This window comes from Lipophrys pholis, assembly GCF_963383615.2.
Source record: "Lipophrys pholis genome assembly, chromosome: 8".
In the NCBI taxonomy this organism is placed as follows: Eukaryota; Metazoa; Chordata; class Actinopteri; order Blenniiformes; family Blenniidae; genus Lipophrys; species Lipophrys pholis.
This window is the reverse complement of record NC_137630.1, coordinates 15,217,846-15,239,397: the sequence shown is the minus strand read 5'-3', so window position 1 is coordinate 15,239,397 and position 21,552 is coordinate 15,217,846. Positions and strand designations below refer to the sequence as shown.

General features: G+C 39.7%; 1 protein-coding gene across 1 annotated transcript; it reads right to left on the bottom strand.

Moving 5' to 3' along the window:
* Positions 1–14,808: 14,808 nt before the first annotated feature.
* Positions 14,809–21,090, bottom strand: LOC308113036 (uncharacterized protein). Its single transcript, XM_080468935.1, has 9 exons — positions 20,974–21,090; positions 20,171–20,326; positions 19,650–19,832; positions 18,605–18,784; positions 17,343–17,522; positions 16,765–16,959; positions 16,197–16,382; positions 15,102–15,236; positions 14,809–14,982 (listed from the first exon to the last, which is right to left on the bottom strand). Exons 1-9 carry the CDS (start codon positions 21,068–21,070, stop codon positions 14,975–14,977), a joined length of 1,320 nt encoding a protein of 439 aa, XP_080325061.1. The 5' UTR covers positions 21,071–21,090; the 3' UTR covers positions 14,809–14,974.
* Positions 21,091–21,552: the final 462 nt, after the last annotated feature.

The following is a 21,552-nucleotide window of genomic DNA, read 5'->3' as shown; positions in this document are numbered from 1 at the left end:
TTTCGTTGTCAACCTTAAAATAACTCCAGACTGCTGACATTTTATCCACTCAATGGCTTTAGGCTGCTAACGTCAGTTTACGGCAGGTCGCAAACCGGGCTCGCTTTACGGCAGCTGAGATGAAAAGGTTTTTTGTTGGGGTTTTTTTGATCAGCGGGGTGATCGGCTGGATTTGCCGATTCCCGATCTCTCACAAATCACCAATATCGGCCCCGATCCGATATCTACCGATCTCATCGGGGCATCCCTACAAAAAATCATTCATTACATCTGTAGTCACAGCCCTCAATAGCAGAGGAAACATAATTCCAAGAACTGCGCAACTTGCAGCCGGTCCTTTCCCTTCTCGGTTATTTTAAGTAATAATGCTGTTGTTTATAGTGTTTTTTTAAATTATTATTATTATCATTATTATTATTATGAGTGTTGCTGTTCTTAATGCCTTCTATGTCTGTGCGTGTTAAGCAATTTCTGAGCCCTGTCAAAGACAAATTTCCCTTTGAGTCAGACAATAAAATTCTATCTATCTATCTATCTATCTATCTATCTACAGTATCCATACTCAGGAGAATATCCTCATAAAAAACCTCAGAGAGACAGAATAGACAGTAATCAGACCCAGAGCAATTTAGAAAGTTTAAGACAATTTTATTCCATTATTCCTGCAAGAAGAGACAACGTTACAGTACAACCTTTGCATGACTGTCCAGAAGTTTGTCTTAACTGTGAAGTCAGGCAGCGCCTTCTCAAAGGCTGAATTGTTATGAGTCTGCATTGAAGGCCACCAAAAGTAGCACAGAGGTTCCAACAGTGCTGACACAGGTCATCCTTGAACACAGAATGCAAATTACACATCATTCTTGATGAGACAAAACAAGATATCTCCTAACACTGTGTTTCTCGTGTTCAACAATACTCATAAAGTAAGGCATTTAATGTTTTCACTGTGTCCACAGTGTTCAATTGAATGTATTGTTTATATGCACTGCAGATTAGATTGTTAAACAGTTCCACCTTAAATTAAACATAATAATAATAATAATACAGTTTATTGATCAATGCCTTTCAGGACAGCTGAGGTCACTGCACACAATGAACATGCTAAAAGGTAAGGTCAAATTCCTCAGTTATAAAATTGACAGCTGAACAAATTACTTCACCAATTAATGAATGTAAAGTGATACAATTAAAATTGCAAAATCACTGTAGATACTTGTGTTATGCAATTATCTTACAAATTCCCAGAAGGTGGTTTTGTTTAGGTCTTGCTGTTTTCCAAATGACTAAGTAACTTCATTATTAGATAAGATACAACAAGAAGTTAAAATGCGCGGGGTGCTACCTGTTCTGGAAATAAACTAAATTATGAACTATTGACAGAACAAAGACAAGTTAATGATCAATATGTACTTATAGCCATGAATCAAGACCATATAGTTTCTGGACAGCAGAGGAATGTTTATTTTATTTGTATGATCATACTGTAACATTTCTTGAGAAAGTCATGTATATATTGCATTAAAAATACACAGCATTGTATGTGCCATTATTCGGATATATTTCAAACAAAACTTTGCTTATTGCCGATATGTTTTTGATACAGTAGTTAATACTGACAACATTATCACAATTAAATTATGATGCTTTTGTCAACTTGGTGATGAAATTACTATTGTTGTGTCGCACCTCCCATACCAAAATAAGAAATGTGGTGCAGTGGTTCGCGCTCTTGCTCTCGAAGGTCGTGGGTTCAAATATGTGCCCCTGGGTCTTTCTTTGTGGACTTTGCATGTTCTCTCTGTGTGTGATTTTCCTACGGGTACTCCAGTTGCCTCCCACAAAAAACATTCACTGCGGGTCCCTGAGCAACACCCTTGTCATTTCTATTGCCAAACACATGATTAGACTGAGCGGAGCGGGCGACCGAACCAAGATGGCGGCGCCACCGCTCGCTAGCGCCAATAGGGAATAGCAGTCAATGCGGAATCTATCTTTTAATGTCTATGGCCATGTGGGCCACTTATGACTTCATACTGGTTTTGTCTTGGTCTGAGAGGTAAGTAGCATCACAGTGCAGAATAAGAATTGAAACTTTCTTTTTTTTTTTTTTTTTTCTCCCTTGTCCTGTTCGGCAGCTTGGGCAAACAATATGGTGTGATTGAGAGCCTTCCGGAGTCAGAACAGTTTTTGCTCTTGCAACAGGAAGAGACCTGGAGTCTCCTCCTGTTGCTGCCTTTATTAGAAGTTGGCATGGCTGCCGTAGACGACCGGGGGGGAACGCTCAAAGAGAGAGAGAAGAGAAGAGAAGAGAAGAGAAGAGAAGATTGGGGGGGTGGGGGGGGACAACATACAATACCCTTGTAATTATTTACAGTTATCACACTGATCCAAATACTTTCCAACTGTTATTAGAATAAACCAGGCTGAGCAGCTCTATCTAGACAGTAACATGATTTTCAAGCAGGAACATGAATTAACAAAGAAGCAACAACAGGCCATCGAGCCCGGAAACCGTCTCCCCGGTGGCTGGCAGCCCCCGAGACCCGGGGAGGCCCCAGCAAACCACCCCAGAGAGCCACGCCCCCGCCCAGAAAGCACCAGATGGAGAATGCAGAGAGGAATCACCCCAAGGGAAGAGGAGTCCACAAGAGAAGGATAAAGTGCACAGGGCCCCAGGCCCCAACCCAAGCCGCCAAGCAGGGCCCCCGGGCTGAGCGGGTCGGGAGCCCCCCCAATCCTGCTGGGAAAGCCCCCCCCGCAACCCCGGGAGTATTGGTAATAATGACTTTATAATAAACAGAGGAAGTTATATTATAATGTGCTCTTTAGTGATAAGAGAGGATCTTTGTTCACCTCTCACCTTGGACTGGTGGCACACATTTGTATCCGCATCCATTGACGCAGCACTCGAGATTTCGGCCACAATCTTGGTAATTAGAGCACGAATCTCCGCCATTGATGGGACAATCATCTAAAGCTATAAGTTCCGCAGGAGGACAAGCTCCACCTAGAAAAAAAAATCAAACAATGTGGGTTATTCAATAAAACACAATGCAAACAGTAAACTAACATGTTGAATGTTCAAATCATCTGAGTACCCGTAACACCACATACCTCCTGCTCCTGAAACTGGGTAGAAGTGCACAAATGCAAAAATCAGGACAGAAACAGTCAAGCAAATCTTCTCCATGTTGATTGTTGCACTCGAAATCTCCTCTCCTCTCCTCTCTGGACAAATGTTCTGCTGCATTTAGAAGCCAGTCAAACTAAGCTGAGTAAAGCCAACAGCTTTCCACTTATTTCTTTTATGAACATATTTCTTTAATTTCTTAGATTTACATTTTTCCTATAATCTTGCACGTAGACCGCGTGTGTCTCACCTCGTGTTTCCAATTGTCCTAAGTTCCACCTGTGTCCACACCTTCCTTGTGTTTTTAAACTCCTCTCCCTCTGTTGTCCTTGTGGGAATTGAGTCGTCAACATGTCTCACCTCCCTCGTGCTCCGTGGATCATTGTTTGCAATGAACCTGGTTTTCACGGGACTGGCTGAGCATGTGATTGAGTCCACCTTGCAAAACCATGACACATGAAAAACACAAACCTCTTCACTCATGGTTGCAACATTCCAATTATTAAACTAAACTAAACTAAACCAACTAACTGACTAGATTAACTAAGCAACAACAACACAGCACATTCACAATAATGGCAAGTAAAATCCCACCAGCCTAAACTCTCAGCATGCATCATTGCTGCCCAACTGTTCAGTTCTTGCAACTGGCTCCGCAATTGCTACACAAGAAACATGGAGCCTGATAGTTCATGGATTTTTTTTATTTTTTATTTTTCATTTTTTTTTACATGCAGCCGAGACTGAAACTTCTCCCAAGAACACTCTAAGGTGACGAGCAGAGACACTTTGAATCCTCCTGGTTCAAGCTTCACTGATGGCTGGAGGACACAGACTCAGGACTCAACATACTGTTGTATGTAGGTATTTTAAACTCTCAAATGTGGAGACTGTGTTTACATGAATTATGTGTATTTGTGACAGCCACGTTAAATAAAATGATTTTTTTAAAAACCTTTTCTCATCTCTTTTTGATCAAATCTGCATATTCTAAGTCAGACACATTTCTGTGTTCTTATATAAAAGTGATTTGTGTCACACCTTAGAGGAACATATTTCCTCTTTGCCACACCAGTAACTTTTGGGGGGCTTTGCCACTGTTAAGCACAGAATCGTCAATAATTCGTTCTTTTATACAAACAAGTGAAGTTGACTTATCAAAATCTTTTCAAGTCTGACATGCACCTATTAATTATCTCCAATTATAATCAACCTTTTCAAGCACCACCCTCAGGTTTCTTTGACCTTTTTGGTATTTGCACATAAAAGGGTAAAAGTTATTTTGGTCTTGTTTTCATCTTTGTATTTCCTCATGTTTCCCATTGTCTTACTTTGCTCTTTTGTCCTCCATTGTTTACACTTGATTATGATCTGGTTTAGCTTGTTGAGCCCTTCTGCCTCATGTGTCACCTCACAGTTCAAAGATTGCAAAGATTCCTGGACCGATTTCAAGCTCGGGAGCTTTTATATATGGACTTTCCATGCTTTACTTGTGGAAACAAGCTGAAATACTGAACTCTACCACCAGGTGTATAATCGTATTGGCCATAGTTAGTAGAACCACTTATGAGCTTCAATGATGTTTTAATCTCTTCATCCTGATTCAGGATTTTATTGAACAACTGAAACATTTTAACTTTTAAGCACCAAATATAAACAGTAACACACCAAATATTCCCACATTATGTGCGGCTCAAGCCTGACACATATAAACTCACTGACGCGCGTGAATACAAGAAATAGGAGTGTACGAGGCATGACTGTAAGTGCCTCAGGTGTGGCTTCAAAATCCAAATAGATTTCTTACTAAAGATTTGACTCTTACCAAAATGTGGAATCTAGTTTAATACTTTTTGGGGACTACTGTAACTTTATCTAGTTTTGGGTCCCACTGCCAACTGTTTTCTAAATCCCAGGTCATCTCCAAGCTGTCACAGCTACAGATCTGCTTCACACAGAGCTACTGCAGGATGGCCCAGAGAGGATGGGCCTTTCAGTCATCCACTCCCAAAATGTACCGCATGCAAAATCTACAAATAAATCAATCAATCAATCATATCAGTGATTGATGTGAACGATTCAGAGTGAATGATTCATTTTGAAATTGGATCTGTGAAGCTAAATAAATTGAATTGTGTTTATGTACACTTTTTCTTTGACTTCTCGGCAGAAGCATCACAGTGTGGAATAAGAATTGGCCTAATGAAACATTTTTCATAGTTTTAAACTGTTTCAGAGTTGAGGGTCTATTGTGGTCAAGCCAGTTGGGCATACTAGTGTTGTAATGCTATAAAATAATAAGTTGTGGAGTTGATGAAGAACAATTAATGAAAAAAATCCTAGATATTTTCTTTACTCAATATATTTAATTGAAAGATGGATGAATGGAGATACTTTATTCATCCCCGTGGGGAAATTCACAAGGGAACAATATGATTCATAGATGTAGATTTTTTTCAAATCAGCTGGACTCTCAGCAGGCCTCTCCACAGGTTGTCTCACGGTAAACATGCTCTCATGGATGGCAGCGCTCATTTAATAGTAGTTCTCACCACCTTAGGGGAAGCAGACAAACACGTGTCTTAATCATGATCACAAAACAGAAAAAAAAATAAAAAATCTAACAAATCCATTGCTGCAGCATTTTTGATGTATTGGACAGTCGTCATCATTATTACACTGTTGAACACAAGTCCCAAAACCACTGGGCTTAGGACACACTCCCTGTTTTGCTGGTGTGGAAAAGAAAAGAAAATTTGTAAAACAATCTGGAAAATCTGGTTTTAGATTAAAGAGGCTTTGTGCTTTTCCAAACACCTTGGAAGAAGTGACAGAAACTGACGAATTATCCGATTACAGGTCATCAAGCAGGAACAGCAGCAGATCCTACAACATACAACTTAATGTGTTTGACAGAAAACAACAGTGCCTGGTTTGTTTGCTTCCCTTCTGGAAAAACCCATGATGTTTGCAACTTTCACTACTTTGAGGCAGTGGTGAAAGGTCCATCTTAGTTGGTTAAATAGTACAGTTTTGTTCCTTTCCATTCAAAATGTGCCAACATCCCATGATAAAACCCAACACATGTTCAATACCACAAAGAGAATTGAAGTGACATGAGAGCCACTTTGTTCACTTCTCCCCTATGAAATGGTGACACACTGTAAAGCCACATCCATTGTTACAGCACTTGAGATTTATACAACAGTCTTGATCACAGATGCATTTACATTGGTGAACCCTGGCAAACCACCTGGGATATCTATAGCGAACCTGAGTAGGGTGGTGTGTGTGGTTATATAGAAGAGTCAGGGGGTGACGGCAGGGTCCTTGGAACAGCAGACTTTATTGTTGATTCTACTACACATTTTTGCTGAGTACTGAAATGGCATCTCTCCCTCACACCGCTTTTAAGAAATGGAATTCTGCACACGAAAAGAGACTAAAGGCTGTGTCAGGTCCAACCTCTGAACATTTATTAATTCTGCAAGGAAGAACACACGCCAAGTTAAGTTGGTTTTACTCGCGAGGAGAACGGACAGAGAGTGTTTCAGTTACAATTTCCAACCCGCTCTGAAAAACCTCTGCCGCCTCCTCGCCTTTTATTAGGGTTCCTCTTATCTGATTTCAAAGCACTTCTCATCTGCAGACCACATTCCTCCTTACCATAAAAGATCACAGTGGAGAAATACAAGTCGTAATAGATGAGAAAGAATGTTGGTACAATGAATGTGATAACTTTTCGTAAGATTATTCCAACAGGCTGAAGAAATAATTAAGCCAAAAATATACAGGCTAGAATATAATAAGTTAGGAGTAAAAATAGTTAGATGGCAGTGCAGCTGAGTAGCCTATACATGCTGTGAAGTGGCTTAGTGTCACTTTCAGTCCATTTGTGTTTAGTGACCAGTTTCTGTGTGCAGGGGGCAAAGAGGGAATAGGTGTGGTAATTGGACAAAATAACACAACAACACATTATTAAATCGTCACTAACATTGTGGATAGCTATGTTTTACTGTGTATCCGGAGCTGCAAAAAAAATCGAATGAGCTGGAAAATAACCTAATAAAAGCTAAGATGTACATAACACTATCTGCTGTCCCTGAGGTGATCAAATATTCTGAAAGGTCCATATTATATTTCAAAAAGAACTTAACTAATATGGAATCTAAAAACTCATAACCAACAGGGACCGCATGTATTTTGATAATAGCTTTAATGGTGACGGATATTAGTCATAGCCATAGTCATGATATATATAGAATATGCGTATAATGTTTGCAATTTACAATACACAAATGTGGGTTACATGGAGCAAATGGATACATTGCTGGACATGCACACACTGGTAAATATTGATGACATTTACTATGTCATAAGAAATGAAGCAAGACTCACTCTATAGAGATATGTTTTGAGGGATAAAGAAATGTTCAAAATGAAGTGATGTCGATTAGACACTTTTCCTATATTCACATGTATTTGTTGTTGAAAATGATCAACGGCATAATCATGATAATTTTGCATGAAAAATAGTGTGAATGGGGCCATTCAAAAATTGACTTTTTATGGTAAGAATCTTTCTCAAAACTGGTATTTCTGTGTTTCTCAAAACTGATCAGACATTGTTTGTCAGAAGTAGCATTACTGGATTCCTTGACCTGAAAAACACAAGTATAGACACCAAGATTATGATTCTAGCACAACTTGAAGTTAGGCTATGAAGAAATCCACATTTTTGAGAATCACTTCGGTTTTTTCAATGCGGTTGATAATATCATTGAAAATGTGTTGAAATTTCATTGTGCATCACCGTTTAAGCAATGTTACTATGTTTAATATGTAATTACCTGGATAAATGTTCATCTATTATGACCTCAAGAAATCTGGTATTTTCACTCTTTCAATATCGATGTCACTCAGCCATCTCTATGAATATATATTTGTTTTACTATACCCAAAAGTATTCACTTTGTTTTATTCAAATTCAAATATATTATATTTCTTTTAAACCAAACATTAATGTCATGATCCCTGTCAGTTCCGGTCATGCCCAGGGCGCGCCGCTGTTTCTCCGGCTCATTCCTGCTGCTCTGCTCTGCCCTGCACTCAGCCTCGCACACCTGCTCTGCATTAGTGATTACTCTGCTTTAAATCACAGGAAGCTCTCACCACCTTCGTCAGTCCGTCTGATCTCCACAGTCACGTCAACTCCTCACTCTGAACACTTCAAGCCATCGTGGATCCAACTCTGCCTGTTCTTCGACAACGTCTCTGCCTGCTCCCTCTCGGTACCTCTGCCAGCGGTTATTGGACTTCTTTTGTTTGCCTTTTTTCCAAGATTAAAGTTCCTAAGTTTTTTCCTCGCAACCTGTCTCTGCGTCTGCATTCTGGGTCCAGCCCTATCTCTTGGTGGGAAGTCCAGAGCTCCTGACAATTAATGTTTTTTCAATTCTGTTTTGACCCTCTGTGTTAATGATTGCAGGTCAATACCGGAAAAGAAGATATTGGTGTCATCAGTAAATAAAATCCTCTTTAGTGTGTGTGACACCTTGCATATATCATTAAAAAGTTCTATTATATAAAAAAAATAAAAAATCTTGTAGCTGAAGCAAATAATATAGTTACCAAACACTGATGTAGGTTACACATATTATCAGGGATGAGGTACATTATAGATTCCAGAAAGTCATATCGATGGGGACTACAAGAGGCAGTAAGGCTAAAAATAACAATATGGGAGTGAACATATTTATTTATTTATTTATTTATTTATTTATTCATTCATTTACATTATGATGAAGCCACACCTCTGATCCACTGAGGTAAACAATTCACACAATGCAATTTTCTTTTACGTTGACGCAAAGCCAAACAGTGTAGCTCAACCTGGTGTATGCATGCTTTTATTCATTTTTTATTTCTCTTTGGATTGATGAGCATCTTGGTATTATCTTGACACAAATGTCTGATCTATGGTTTTTTTTTCTCCCCCTATTAATATGAATACATTGAATTAGATAATAAAAATGGAATATTTGAAACATAGAGACACCTCACCGTTACTGTATGCAATCCACTTCTGGTAGCGGCGCCTTGCAAAATCACATACTTCCGGCTTTTCTGAAGGGAAAGAAAAGTCAACATGAATCTTTTGGAAATTAGGAAATCTACCGGTTGCACTTTTTCCAGTTTTTGAGGATGAATTTGAGCTACTATTATAACTTACTATTGTAACTTATGGAGAGATCTAAATGAGTAAATATATCTGGATTCTGTGAAGGGCATGTACCTTATGTAGGCAGGAACAGCTTGTTTTCTCTTAAACAGAACGGGTGCAACATGGTCAGTCTCCTACTGTGACAATATAAAATTACTATTAACACTTTCAACGCACTTTGCATTGAATCTCAAAATTTGACTACATTGGTCAATCTGTTCACATCTGACCTATTGTCTTTGTCTTTGTCTTTGCCTTTTATTGTCACTTGTACTAGGTACAGTGAGATTAAGAACAACTCCAGTGACAGTGCAGCAGTTAAAAAGAGCAGAATATAGTGCGAGAAGGAGGGTGGGGGGTGTAGGGGGTAAGGTGCACGGTCCAGACCTGTGAACAGTACACAGTGTATTTACAGGAAATAAATAAAAAACTATAAAATTATATTGCACATTATGGGGTAATATGTAAAGTCAGTGCATACGAGAGTTCACAGCGGTTATGGCTTTGGGGAAAAAACTGTTTTTGAATCTGTTTGTTTTTGATCTCATGACCCTGTAGCGCCTTCCCGAGGGCAGCAGGTCAAACAGGTCAGAGCCAGGGTGGGAGCTGTCCTTGATAATATTCGTAGCTCTGCTGAGGCAGCGGGAGGTGTAAATGTCCACCAGGGAGGGGAGAGAGCAGCCGATGATCCTCTGTGCTGCCTTTACCACTCTCTGGAGCCTCTCCCTGTCTGCAACGGTGCAGCTGCCGTACCATACTGTAATACAGTATGTCAGCAGGCTCTCAATAGATGTCTCTATTGTCTCTATCTGAGATGTCTCTCTCAACTGACCTATTGGCTGATTATAAATGGAACAGTTTTCACTTACATGGCACTTTTTAACTGCTTGAGCAGTTCCACAGCATCTTTGGTCACATTCACTCATTCACACACCAATGGAGGTGGCTGCCATGTAACGTGGCTAATCCATCCATTGGGAGCAGTTTTGGGGTTCAGTGTCTTGCTCAAGGACACTTTAACATGTGGAGAGATGGAGATGGGAATCAAACCTTCAATTGGACGTGCAATTGGACCTGCAACCTTAGACGACTCCTTTTCCAACCGAGTCAAAGAACACACAAATCCACATCCATTGTAGCAGCACTTCTCATCTCCAGGGCATTCAAAGTCGCTGGAGCACAAGGCCAGCCGAACATAGGGGCAAATTGTTCGCGCTATGGTCCAGCTTCTCTGACAATCTCCTGGCTTTCCTACAGTGAGAGAAATCAACACGCACTATAAGTTGTAAAAAACACAAAATTCAATAATGTTGCTGTTGACCATCACAGGCTTGTTAAATATCCATTCAAGACCATCCTGGCTTGTGTACCAGGCAGATTCAGACAAAGATCTAACTGGGCTCGAGGACATCAGACATGACTTTGACAGACATATGCAGCAGTTTGTAAATTTGTAAATTTGTGTGTAATTAATATATTGTATTGAAACCCTGCCATAATTAAAAGTTGAATTCAAAGATCTTGTTTTTATACTGCAAGAATGGGTGATCTATTAATAAAATTCATTCCAGAGCGCAATAGTTTCCTAATGCCAATTCAGAGTACTGAAGTTCAAAAACACTGAATGAAAGTACTACAGGGCTAGAGACCAAGATGTGCCAAATTAATCTCTCCAAAAAAGGCTGAAAAGGTAAAATGCATAAAACAGGGCCAACATTCTGAAAGTTGTCACCTGTATTGCCTGATAAAACACGCATATATACACATTTTTCAAAAGAAAAACTAAATAAACCAGTAACAAGTGAAACACATCTGAGAGTTTACATACCATATAAACCACCGGAAACTGGGCTGAAGTGTGCACTGGCAACAAAAGCGAAAAGCAGAGCACACACAGTCGAGTGGACTTTCTCCATGATTGCACACAAAATCTTCACTCCTGTCAGAACAAAAAAAGCTGCAGTATTTATACTAAAAGCCAAGCAGCAGGCCAGTCAGAGGAGGCTACGTCCTTGTCCCTAAAAAGATAGAGACAACATAGATTAGATGGTAGACGCTGGAGTGGCTTTCATTTTTTATTTGTTGATTGTATTTTTTGCCCAAAGACTGATATGTAACCTGATTTTTGTGATCCTTACATTTAGGCGAGGTATCTATACCACTATTGTTGGAACAGCCATTAAATTGAATTGTTCATTACTTTCCAAATCACGTTGACAGAGCGCAAACACTGCGAACCTCAATGAATAATCTCTAGTCCTCAGTGGAAAACGCAGTTCAGTTCAATTCAATTCAACTTTATTTATATAGCACCACTTACAACACATTTCTAGGTGCTTTTAACATAGTGAAACCCAACAAATCCACACATGCACAGTGCATGGCCTTCATCATTTATCACACACACTTACCAAAAAAGAAATGTGTTGCAGCTAATGTTTAATTTATGCCATGAGTTACCGAACTATTGAAGATATTAGCTTGTTTGTATGTTATGGATATTTGATTTATTTACGTAGTTGTACTTGTTGTTCTATGTGTTGGTAAACACTGCCATGCAAATTTGGTTATGTAACTGTTATTGGTTTAACATGCAGTTTATGACTGTCTATTCTAACGATAACTCTAACAGTATCATCAGCAAGTTACGAGTGACGGTGCAGAAATCCCCCCAACAACTTTGCAGATGCCGATATACAGTAATCCCGATATAGTCCTGATGCATCGCCACATCATAATTGTGTCCACAGGATCCGTCATGTGTTCCTGTTTTTAGAAATACTACCCAGGTGAAATAAGGAAGTCCTGCAGACTTGTTTAATTTGCGAGTTGAAGGATAAATCCTGGTCAAAATTGACTCTCAGGTTCCTCACAGTGCTCTTGTAGGTGAAAATCATACCATCCAGTGTTACTATAACTTTATTTAATTTCTCTTTCAGATGTTTTTCAGCCAAATATAATAACGTATATTTTATCTGAGTTCAGAAGTAGAAAATCACAGCTCATCCAAGCATGCATGTCTTTTAGACAAAGCTTAGAATCTAACAAATTGATCGCTTGTATAGAGAAACATATTTGTGTATCATCTACAATGGAAGTTACTGGAATGTTTCCTAATAATAATTCCTACAGGAAGCATGTAAAATGGGAAGAGTATAGATCCTAAGGCAGAACCCTGCGGAAGAGTCATCCTTAACATGAATGGCGAGGAACCTGTCTGATGAATATGACGAAAACTCGTTGCTGCACCTTTAGGTCCAATGATATGTTCAAGTCTCTGTAATAGGATGTTATGAGCAATAGTATCAAATGCAGCACTGAGATCTAACAGGACCAGAACAGAGACCAGTCCTTTGTCTTAGGCCATGAGAAGATCATTAGTAACTTTGACCAGCTTTGATGAGCTCTAAAACCTGACTGGAAAGAGTCAAATGGTCACATGGCTGAGATCCAACAACTTTTTCCAGGACTTTAGAAACATGGAGTAGGTTTAATGTTGGCCAGTAACTTGTTCAACACCTGAATCAAGGGTGAGCTTTTTAAGGTTTAAATTCAACGACTTTAACATCTTGTGGTACATAGTCTGTTGCTAGAGATACGTTAATCTGATGTAGTATTGATGTACTAATCAGGGGGAGGTTTATAGGGTGGAAGCTGGATAACTGAAAATCAGGTTCTACTGAGACATCTGAAGATGTAATTGATAGCTGAGTGACAGCTTTGGGTAGCATGTCTTCAATTTAGTCTTTATTAGTAAGAATTTGATCATTAAAGAAGTTTACAAAGTCATTACTGCTTATCTCCAGCCCTGGTGAAGTTACTGGTGAGGCTGATCGCGACCATCGTGCTGAGCCACACACCAGCAAGTTGCCTCCAGTGAACCAGGAGTTAGTCATGATGAGCCTCCGCAAATCCCACCACTGCTTTAATCATATGTGGGTTTTGGAACAACCTCACATGCTTCTCCATACAACATCTCCGTTCAGGAGCAGCTGATCTCCAGAAGAAACATTCAGGTGATGTAGAGCAGTCGTTCACAACCAGGGGACCCTGATTATATTTTAAAGCAGGGGCAGGCCCGGGGTGGCTAATCGGGAGGACCGGGGCAATTCCCAGTGGGCCGGTCTGATATTTGAGCAGGGGTGTCAAACATAAAGCATGTGGACCAAAATCAAAAGCTCCAATCTGGCCAAACCACCAGGAAGAGCTCTGAATAGGTAAAGTGTGTTTACTGGGCTGCTGTTTTAATGCCATTCTAATCCTTATATTTGCTGCTACTGTTGAATTTGTTTTTGCTCATCTCCTTGATTTGCTTCTGAAAATAGTCTGTGCTGCTGCTGCAGATGTTGTGTCTTGGTATAGCTAAAATCCAGAACATAAACTTTACTATAGAATTTGTGTGTGTGTGTGTGTGTGTGTGTGTGTGTGTGTGTGTGTGTGTGTGTGTGTGTGTGTGTGTGTGTGTGTGTGTGTGTGTGTGTGTGTGTGTGTGTGTGTGTGTGTGTGTGTGAATCAAGCACTAATTTTTTTAATGCAATGGCAAAAACTGACAAAGAGAACAGATTTGGGTGGGTGGGCCCATATATATATATACTGTCGTGGGCCAGTCTGGGCCAAAAATGCCAAGGCTGAGTTTTTGCCCCAGTCCACCCCTGGATATGAGGTCCAACAGAGCTGTGACCGTTTGTCAGCCTGGCTATAGCACTGAAGAGAAATCTGTGGTTGTTATTGTTTTCTTCTATAAAGTAGAAATAGTAGGCACACTAAGTTTTGCAATGGACTTTTTTTTTAAAGATTAACAAACTATCTCTCCAGACAGTATGAAGCCTTCCTAATTGAGTTAGATTATGTTTCTTCTCCAGTTTGCATGTTGATGTTTTTAATTCTGAAATCGTTTGTTATACCATAGAACTAACCTGTTGCTTTTATCGTCAGAACGGCAGTAGAATTAAGTGTAGAGCAGAGGAAGCAATTGAGATTGAATGCTTCCTGAACAGAGCATCCCAGCTTACTTACAGCCCACATACTATCTTATTAGCCTTGTAGTCTAGACTTGGTACATATCAATGTGGGCTTGCTGCATTTTGGGCACAAAGACCTTTATCAAGCTGTGAGGACAGAAAGTGATTCTGCCACAAAGGGAGTAGATGGGCGATGTGGCCGTGAAGTTTGGCTGGAAAGATTAAAAATTACAATTTTGGCTGTTGTCAAAGATAGTGAGTGACATAATGGAAATATTGTGAACAATCAATCATGCATTCACTGAGCTCCAACAGGGCGATGAGGACCAAAGGAGCATTGAAAAGGTTGTTGTGAAATAAATGGTTTCTCACCGGTTTCTCAGTGGTCTCTCTCAAAATTTAAGGTTTGGGCAAACTAGTGTTGTAATGTTATAATGTAATGTGTGTGAAGTTTATGAAAAATAATTGTAAAAAAAAATAAATCAAATAAGTTTTTTAAATCCCTTTTTTTTATTATTTGAATGTAAGCAACAAACAAGGGAACAATATGATTCAGCATAGATGTGAATTTCTTCGAATCAGTTGGAGTCTCAGCAGGCATGTCCACAGGTTGTCTCACAGTAAATATGCTCTGATGGATGGCAACGCTCATTCAAGTAGTTCTCACCACTCTGGGGGGAAGCAAACAGACACAAGGCTTAATTGATTCACAACACAGAAAAAGAGAAATAAAATCACATCAGTGGATGTGGAGTTACTGGCAGATTTTGTGATTTTGTCAAAATCTTACTTCCCGCGGGAGCCGTGCACACATTTCCACATCCATTGCTACAGCACTTCAGACGTTTTGGACAACCGGCGTCATTATCACACTCTTGAATACATATCCCAAAACCGGTAGGCCTGGGACAACGTCCTGGTTTGTCTGGTGAAAAAGAAAAGTACATTTGTGAAACAATCTGGGAAATTTGGTTTGGAAGTGAAGAGGCTTGGTGGTTTTCACAGAAACTGAAGAAATATCGAATTACAAATATCAAGCAGGAACAGCATCAGATCCTACAACATCCAACAAAATGTGTGTATGACTATAATAATAAAAAGTGCCTAAATTGCTTCCCTGTCTCCGTCTGAAGGCAAGGCAAATTCATTTATAGCGCACCATTCAAACACAGGGCAATTCACAGTGCTTTACAAATAAATATAAGAAATACAGAAAAGCTTTACAAAGACATAAGAAATATATTAATAAAATAAATATATTAAAGCTTTAAAAGAAATGACAGAAATACATTAAAACAAATAATGAAGTTTTACTGTTAGCATAAACTAGCGAGAGGACTATCAGGAGGTGAACCTCCTGTGCTATGACCTTCACCCTTTCTGGGACTCCAGCCAAAGTGGAAGACAGATGTCTCTGTTCATATTCCTTTGTCGGGGTTCAAGGAAAATAAAAACCTGTAAGTAATACTTGGAATTTAGTTACTTTCGTTAAGTACAAAGAGTAAAACTGCCTAAATTCTTTTGTTTGGTGCAAAGAGCAAAACCCGTGTATTAAATACACGAAACCCAAGTATTAATCTGCCTTCCCTGGCATGTTTACGATTAGATTATGATGGTCACAAAAGTAAATCTCCAGATCTTTGTGTTTCCCAAAGACCACTGACCATACGACCCACTTTGGGACCACGAAGACCTCCGTTCGGCTCACCAGTTAGGTCTTTGGTATTAGCATAAATCTGAAGAACCAACAAAGTTGGTTAATGGTAAAGTTTTGTTTCTCTTCCTCAAAATATGAACGTGCGAACATCACATTAGAAAATCACCAATCACTTAATAAGAAAAAGAGAATTTTAGTGACATGAGAGGCACTTTGTTCACATCTCACCTAGGACTGGCTCCACACATGTAGGTCCACAGCCATTGTTGCAGCACTTGAGTGTTCTTCCACAGTCTTGGTCACACGTGCATCTACGCTGGGAAACGCTGGCACACCATCTCGGGTCTGAGTAGATCGGAGCAGGACAGGATCCTGGATTGGTGGGTGGAGGTGGTGGAGGTGGAGGTGGTGGATCTGGAAATCAACATGTGAAAAGACATTATTGGAGAAACAGCGTCCAGACTTCCACTGTGGAGCTTTACACAAAGAGCAAAGCGGCCAGATGCTGTAATTGTAAACATTTTTGCAAATTCTGAACGCAGCAGAAACAACATTTGTGATCCTCCAAACCACCCTCGTGACATGCCCACCTTTTTAAGATGGGACAAGTTTGCATGAGGTAACCATCATTTTTCAAGCTCCCTAGGAAGCCAGGAAATTCTGTCAGAATTGCAGGTGATTATAAAATAATTTGCGTCTCTGACATCACAAAGAGGGTAAGAATCCCGGTTACTAAGGTTGAACATCTTGTTCTCATCTTGTGTTTGGTTGTAGTTTGCCACTATGTACATCTCACCTAGGACTGGCTTCACGCATGTGAGTCCACATCCATTGTTGCAGCACTTGAGTATTCTTCCACAGTCTTGGTCACACGTGCATCTACGCTGGGAAACGCTGGCACACCATCTCGGGTCTGAGTAGATCGGAGCAGGACAGGATCCTGGATTGGTGGGTGGAGGTGGTGGAGGTGGTGGAGGTGGAGGTGGTGGATCTGGAAATCAACATGTGAAAAGACATTATTGGAGAAACAGCGCCCAGCCTTCCACTGTGGAGCTTTACACAAAGAGCAAAGCGGCCAGATGCTGTAATTGTAAACATTTTTGCAAATTCTGAACGCAGCAGAAAACAACATTTGTGATCCTCCAAACCACCCTCGTGACATGCCCACCTTTTTAAGATGGGACACGTTTGCATGAGGTAAACATCATTTTTCAAGCTCCCTAGGAAGCCAGGAAATTCTGTCAGAATTGCAGGTGATTATAAAATATTTTGCGTCTCTGACATCACAAAGAGGGTAAGAATCCTGGTTACTAAGGTTGAACATCTTGTTCTCATCTTGTGTTTGGTTGTAGTTTGCCACTATGTACATCTCACCCAGGACTGGCTTCACGCATGTGAGTCCACATCCATTGTTGCAGCACTTGAGTATTCTTCCACAGTCTTGGTCACATGTGCAACTCTGTTGGTAAATCTTGGCACACCATCTCCGATCTTTGTAGATCGGAGCAGGACAGGATCCTGGATTGGTGGGTGGAGGTGGTGGAGGTGGTGGATCTGGAAATCAACATGTGAAAAGACATTGTTAGAGAAACGTCTTCCAGACTTGATCCACTCAGTAGTTTATTCACCAGGTAGCTTTACAGATTTTGGAAGAATCGCAGTATAAAGAAGCAGCCGTTAAAGTAAGTAGGTTTTGACCATTAGAGAAATGGAGCCCTGCTGTGGGAGCAAGTTTGTATTGAGCAACTGCTTTAACTTAAATAAATGTAAACTGCTTGACAGGTTTAGCTGATGAATGAAGTTGGGCAAAGTAAGAAATACCACATCTAAATCAAAGCAACTCACACATGCTTTGATTCAACTGTGTGTCGCAACGAACTTTCTATTTTTCTGTACATGAATTCATGAATAAAGAACTTTTCCAACATTATCTTAAATACCTGCAAAACCTCCGAAAATGTCTCACACTCCAAAACCATTTGTTTATATCGTCACCTAATTAAGGTGATGCTTTAAAATCCCTGTTTGTTATTTTACATGAATGAAAGTTGAAATAAATCTGTTTGGAATCTCTTATCAAACCCCTGCTTATAAGTAAGCCGTCAGCTTGGTGTTCCAGTAAACAGACATGAATTGTGTTGGTTTTTCAATCATCTCAATTCAATTGCATTGAAATCTAAGAGTTTCAGAAACAATCCAGAAAGAGTTAAGTCGTCATTTTAGTGGAATTAGCCAGGTGTTCAAATGAAAATCCTAAATGATCAAACTAAAACAGTAAAACGCTGAATGGATGAATGAGGATTTTAGTATAACACCTGCACAGACACTTAAAATGTCTTTCTGACTTGCAGCCTGTTTAGCTCTATCAAAACTGGTACAATTTTAAAAAAGATCCTAAAGATAGAGTTTGCACAAGGTCAGCATCATGTTTCAAGCTCCAGAGGAAGCTATAATCTATGCAAACAAGCTTCTTTTTTTTTTTAACTGTATTTCGTAGCTCTGATACTAACCCCATCAACGTGGTGGGTCATGAAAGAATGTGTTTCTTGTGTGAGCCAAGAATTGTGTGAGGATTTCTGGTGATTCTGATATATTGTTGCTACACAACAAGTATTTTGCCACTATGTACGTCTCACCTAGGACTGGCTTCACGCATGTGAGTCCGCATCCATTGTCGCAGCACTTGAGTATTCTTCCACAGTCTTGGTCACATGTGCAAGTACGTTGGGTAACGCTGGCACACCATCTCGGGTCGGTGTAGATCGGAGCAGGACAGGATCCTGGATTGGTGGGTGGAGGTGGTGGAGGTGGTGGAGCTGGAAATCGACATGTAAAAATTTGGAGTTTCAGAAACAAGCTGAAAAGAGTTAAGTGGTCATTTTGGTGGAATTAGCTACATGTTAAAAAGAAAATCCTAAATGATCAAACTAAAACAGTGAAATGCTGAATGGATGGATGAAGACGTTGGTATGATACCTGCACAGACGTTTAAAATCTCCTTCTGACTTATTGCCTTTTTATCTCTATCAAAAATGATAGAATTAAGAAAGATCCTCACGATAGTTTGCATGAGGTAAACATAATTTTTCAAGCCCCTGGGAAGCTATAATCTACGCAAACAATCTTCAGTTAGTGATTCATTTTGTAGCTCTGATAAACTGTATCAACATGGCGGGTCATTAAAGAATTTGTTTATTGCAGGAGTCAAGAATTATGTCCGAATTGCTGGTGATTACAAAATATTTTGCTTCTAAATAAAAGGGGTAAAAAAAATGTGGTTACTGCACTACAAAAAAAGGTAGGCCAGATGTTTGATATGGACAGTAAATTTGAGAAGAAAATGACTTAAAACTCGTGAAACTATCTGTCCATGCAGCAATTAAAGTTTGCTTGATAAGAAAACTTGATATAAGATTTTTATATCTACATTTAATATTATACTGTAAATCAAGAACTACAAATATGTAAGTAATTTTCAAAACAAGGCAAATTATGTATCATGTCTCACAGTAAGATTTTAAATCATGGCAAGTGCCAAATAATTTTCTGAATACTTTCATTATTTTGTTCTCATCTTCCATTTGACTGGTTGAATTCATTGGATCCTTTAAAAACCACTTGAAGCTAAACAAGTAAACTAGTCGCTACACAACAAGTATTTTGCCACTATGTACATCTCACCTTGGACTGGCTTCACGCATGTGAATCCACATCCATTGTTGCAGCACTTGAGTATTTTTCCACAGTCTTGGTCACATGTGCACCGAATTTGGTAAACCCTGGAACACCATCTCAGATCTGAGTAGATCGGAACAGGACAGGCTCCTGGATTGGTGGATGGAGGTGGTGGAGGTGGTGGCGGAGCTGGAAATCAACATGTAAAAAAAACATTGTTAGAGAAACGTCATCCAGACTTGATCCACTCAGTTTGTTCAGCGGGTGGCGTTACACAAAGAGTGAGGCTGCCATACGCAGTCCTGGTAACGTTGATGTAAATACTGAACGCTGTGGAAAACAGCATTTCTGATCCTTCAAAAAAGAAAAGAAAGTGTTGTGAAAGTGAGTGTTGTAGATTTTCGAAGAAACTGCTTAAAAGGTATCGGTGTTGAAGGAAGTCACACATACATACATACATTGAGAAAAATACATTGTGTAGAGTCTCAGAAAGTTGAACTTCACTGTTGATTCTGTTTACAACTCACGTGTGAACGGATCAACACACACAGGTCCACATCCATTGAAGCAGCACTTTTCATTTCCGGGGCAATGGAAATCACTGGCGCACGCGTCCGAACGAATGTAGGGGCACACTCTTACAACTCCGAACCAGCTTAAAGGAGGACAATATCCAGGCTTTCCTGCAGGAAAAAATAAATAAATAAAAGAAATTAACACACACTTGAGGTATGAGGTGTAAAACAACAAAATTGGATATTGTTGCTGTTGACCATCACAGGCTTGTTAAATATCCTCACAAGAGCATCCTGGCTTGCTCTCCACAGCAGTTTGTTTCCCAGGCGGAATTCAGACAAAGATCTAACAGTGTATCCCTGTTTTTCTTTGTATTGTTATTATTTACTGTACAAAAACGATTATCTAGCACGTACTACTTTACTATCCAAATGCTGAAGTCAAGCGAGGAATGAGTATGTTAAAAAAAAAATGTGTTGTTTAAATATTTTAACATTAAGGTGACTGTGATTGGTTTGAGGACATCAACGTGAATCGGACAGACATAGTTCATACTCTGCAGTTATGAAATGTGTGTGTAATTAATATATTGTGCTAAAACCCTGGCATATTAAGACTGAGCCCTGTTGGTGTTGTTCAGTGTTAGATGTGCTAAAGTAAAGTAAAGAGACGTTGAAATCAGATAAAACAGGGTTAACATTCTGAAAGCTGTCAAACCGTATCACCTGATAAAACACGCATGTACACACATTTTTTAGAAAAGAAACACTAAAAAGCCAGTCACAGGTGAAACACATCTGAGAGTTTTACGTACCACTTAAACCACCATCTCCAGCAGAAGCTGGGCTGAAGTGTGCACTGGCAACAAAAGCAAAAAGCAGTGCACACACAGTCGAGTGGACTTTCTCCATGATTGCACACAAAATCTTCACTCCTCTCAGACCAATAATCCTGCAGTATTTATACCATAAGCCAAGCAGCACACCAGTCAGAGGAGGCTACGTCCTTGAGCCTTAAAAGATAGAGGCAACATAGATTAGATGGTAGACGCTGGAGCGTGATTCTTTTTTTTTTTTCTTTCCCAGAGTGATATCTGATTTAATATTTCTTTTTTTTTTTTTTTTTTTTTTTTTGCGATTCTTCCATGCACACTGAGATATTTAGCTGATATTTACTACAACAGCGATACACAGCGTCGAGTTACTTTCCAATTTGCTGTGACCTAAATCAAATACTGTTGAACCTGAATGAGCCCTGAGTGGAAAGCGCAGTGCAGTGCAGTGTTTAGTCAGATATGATATTTTCTTTGAAATGTTACATATGTCAAACACTGACACGTGTCTTAACATGGATCACCTTCTCAACCCAACAACCACAAAATAATGAATCCACA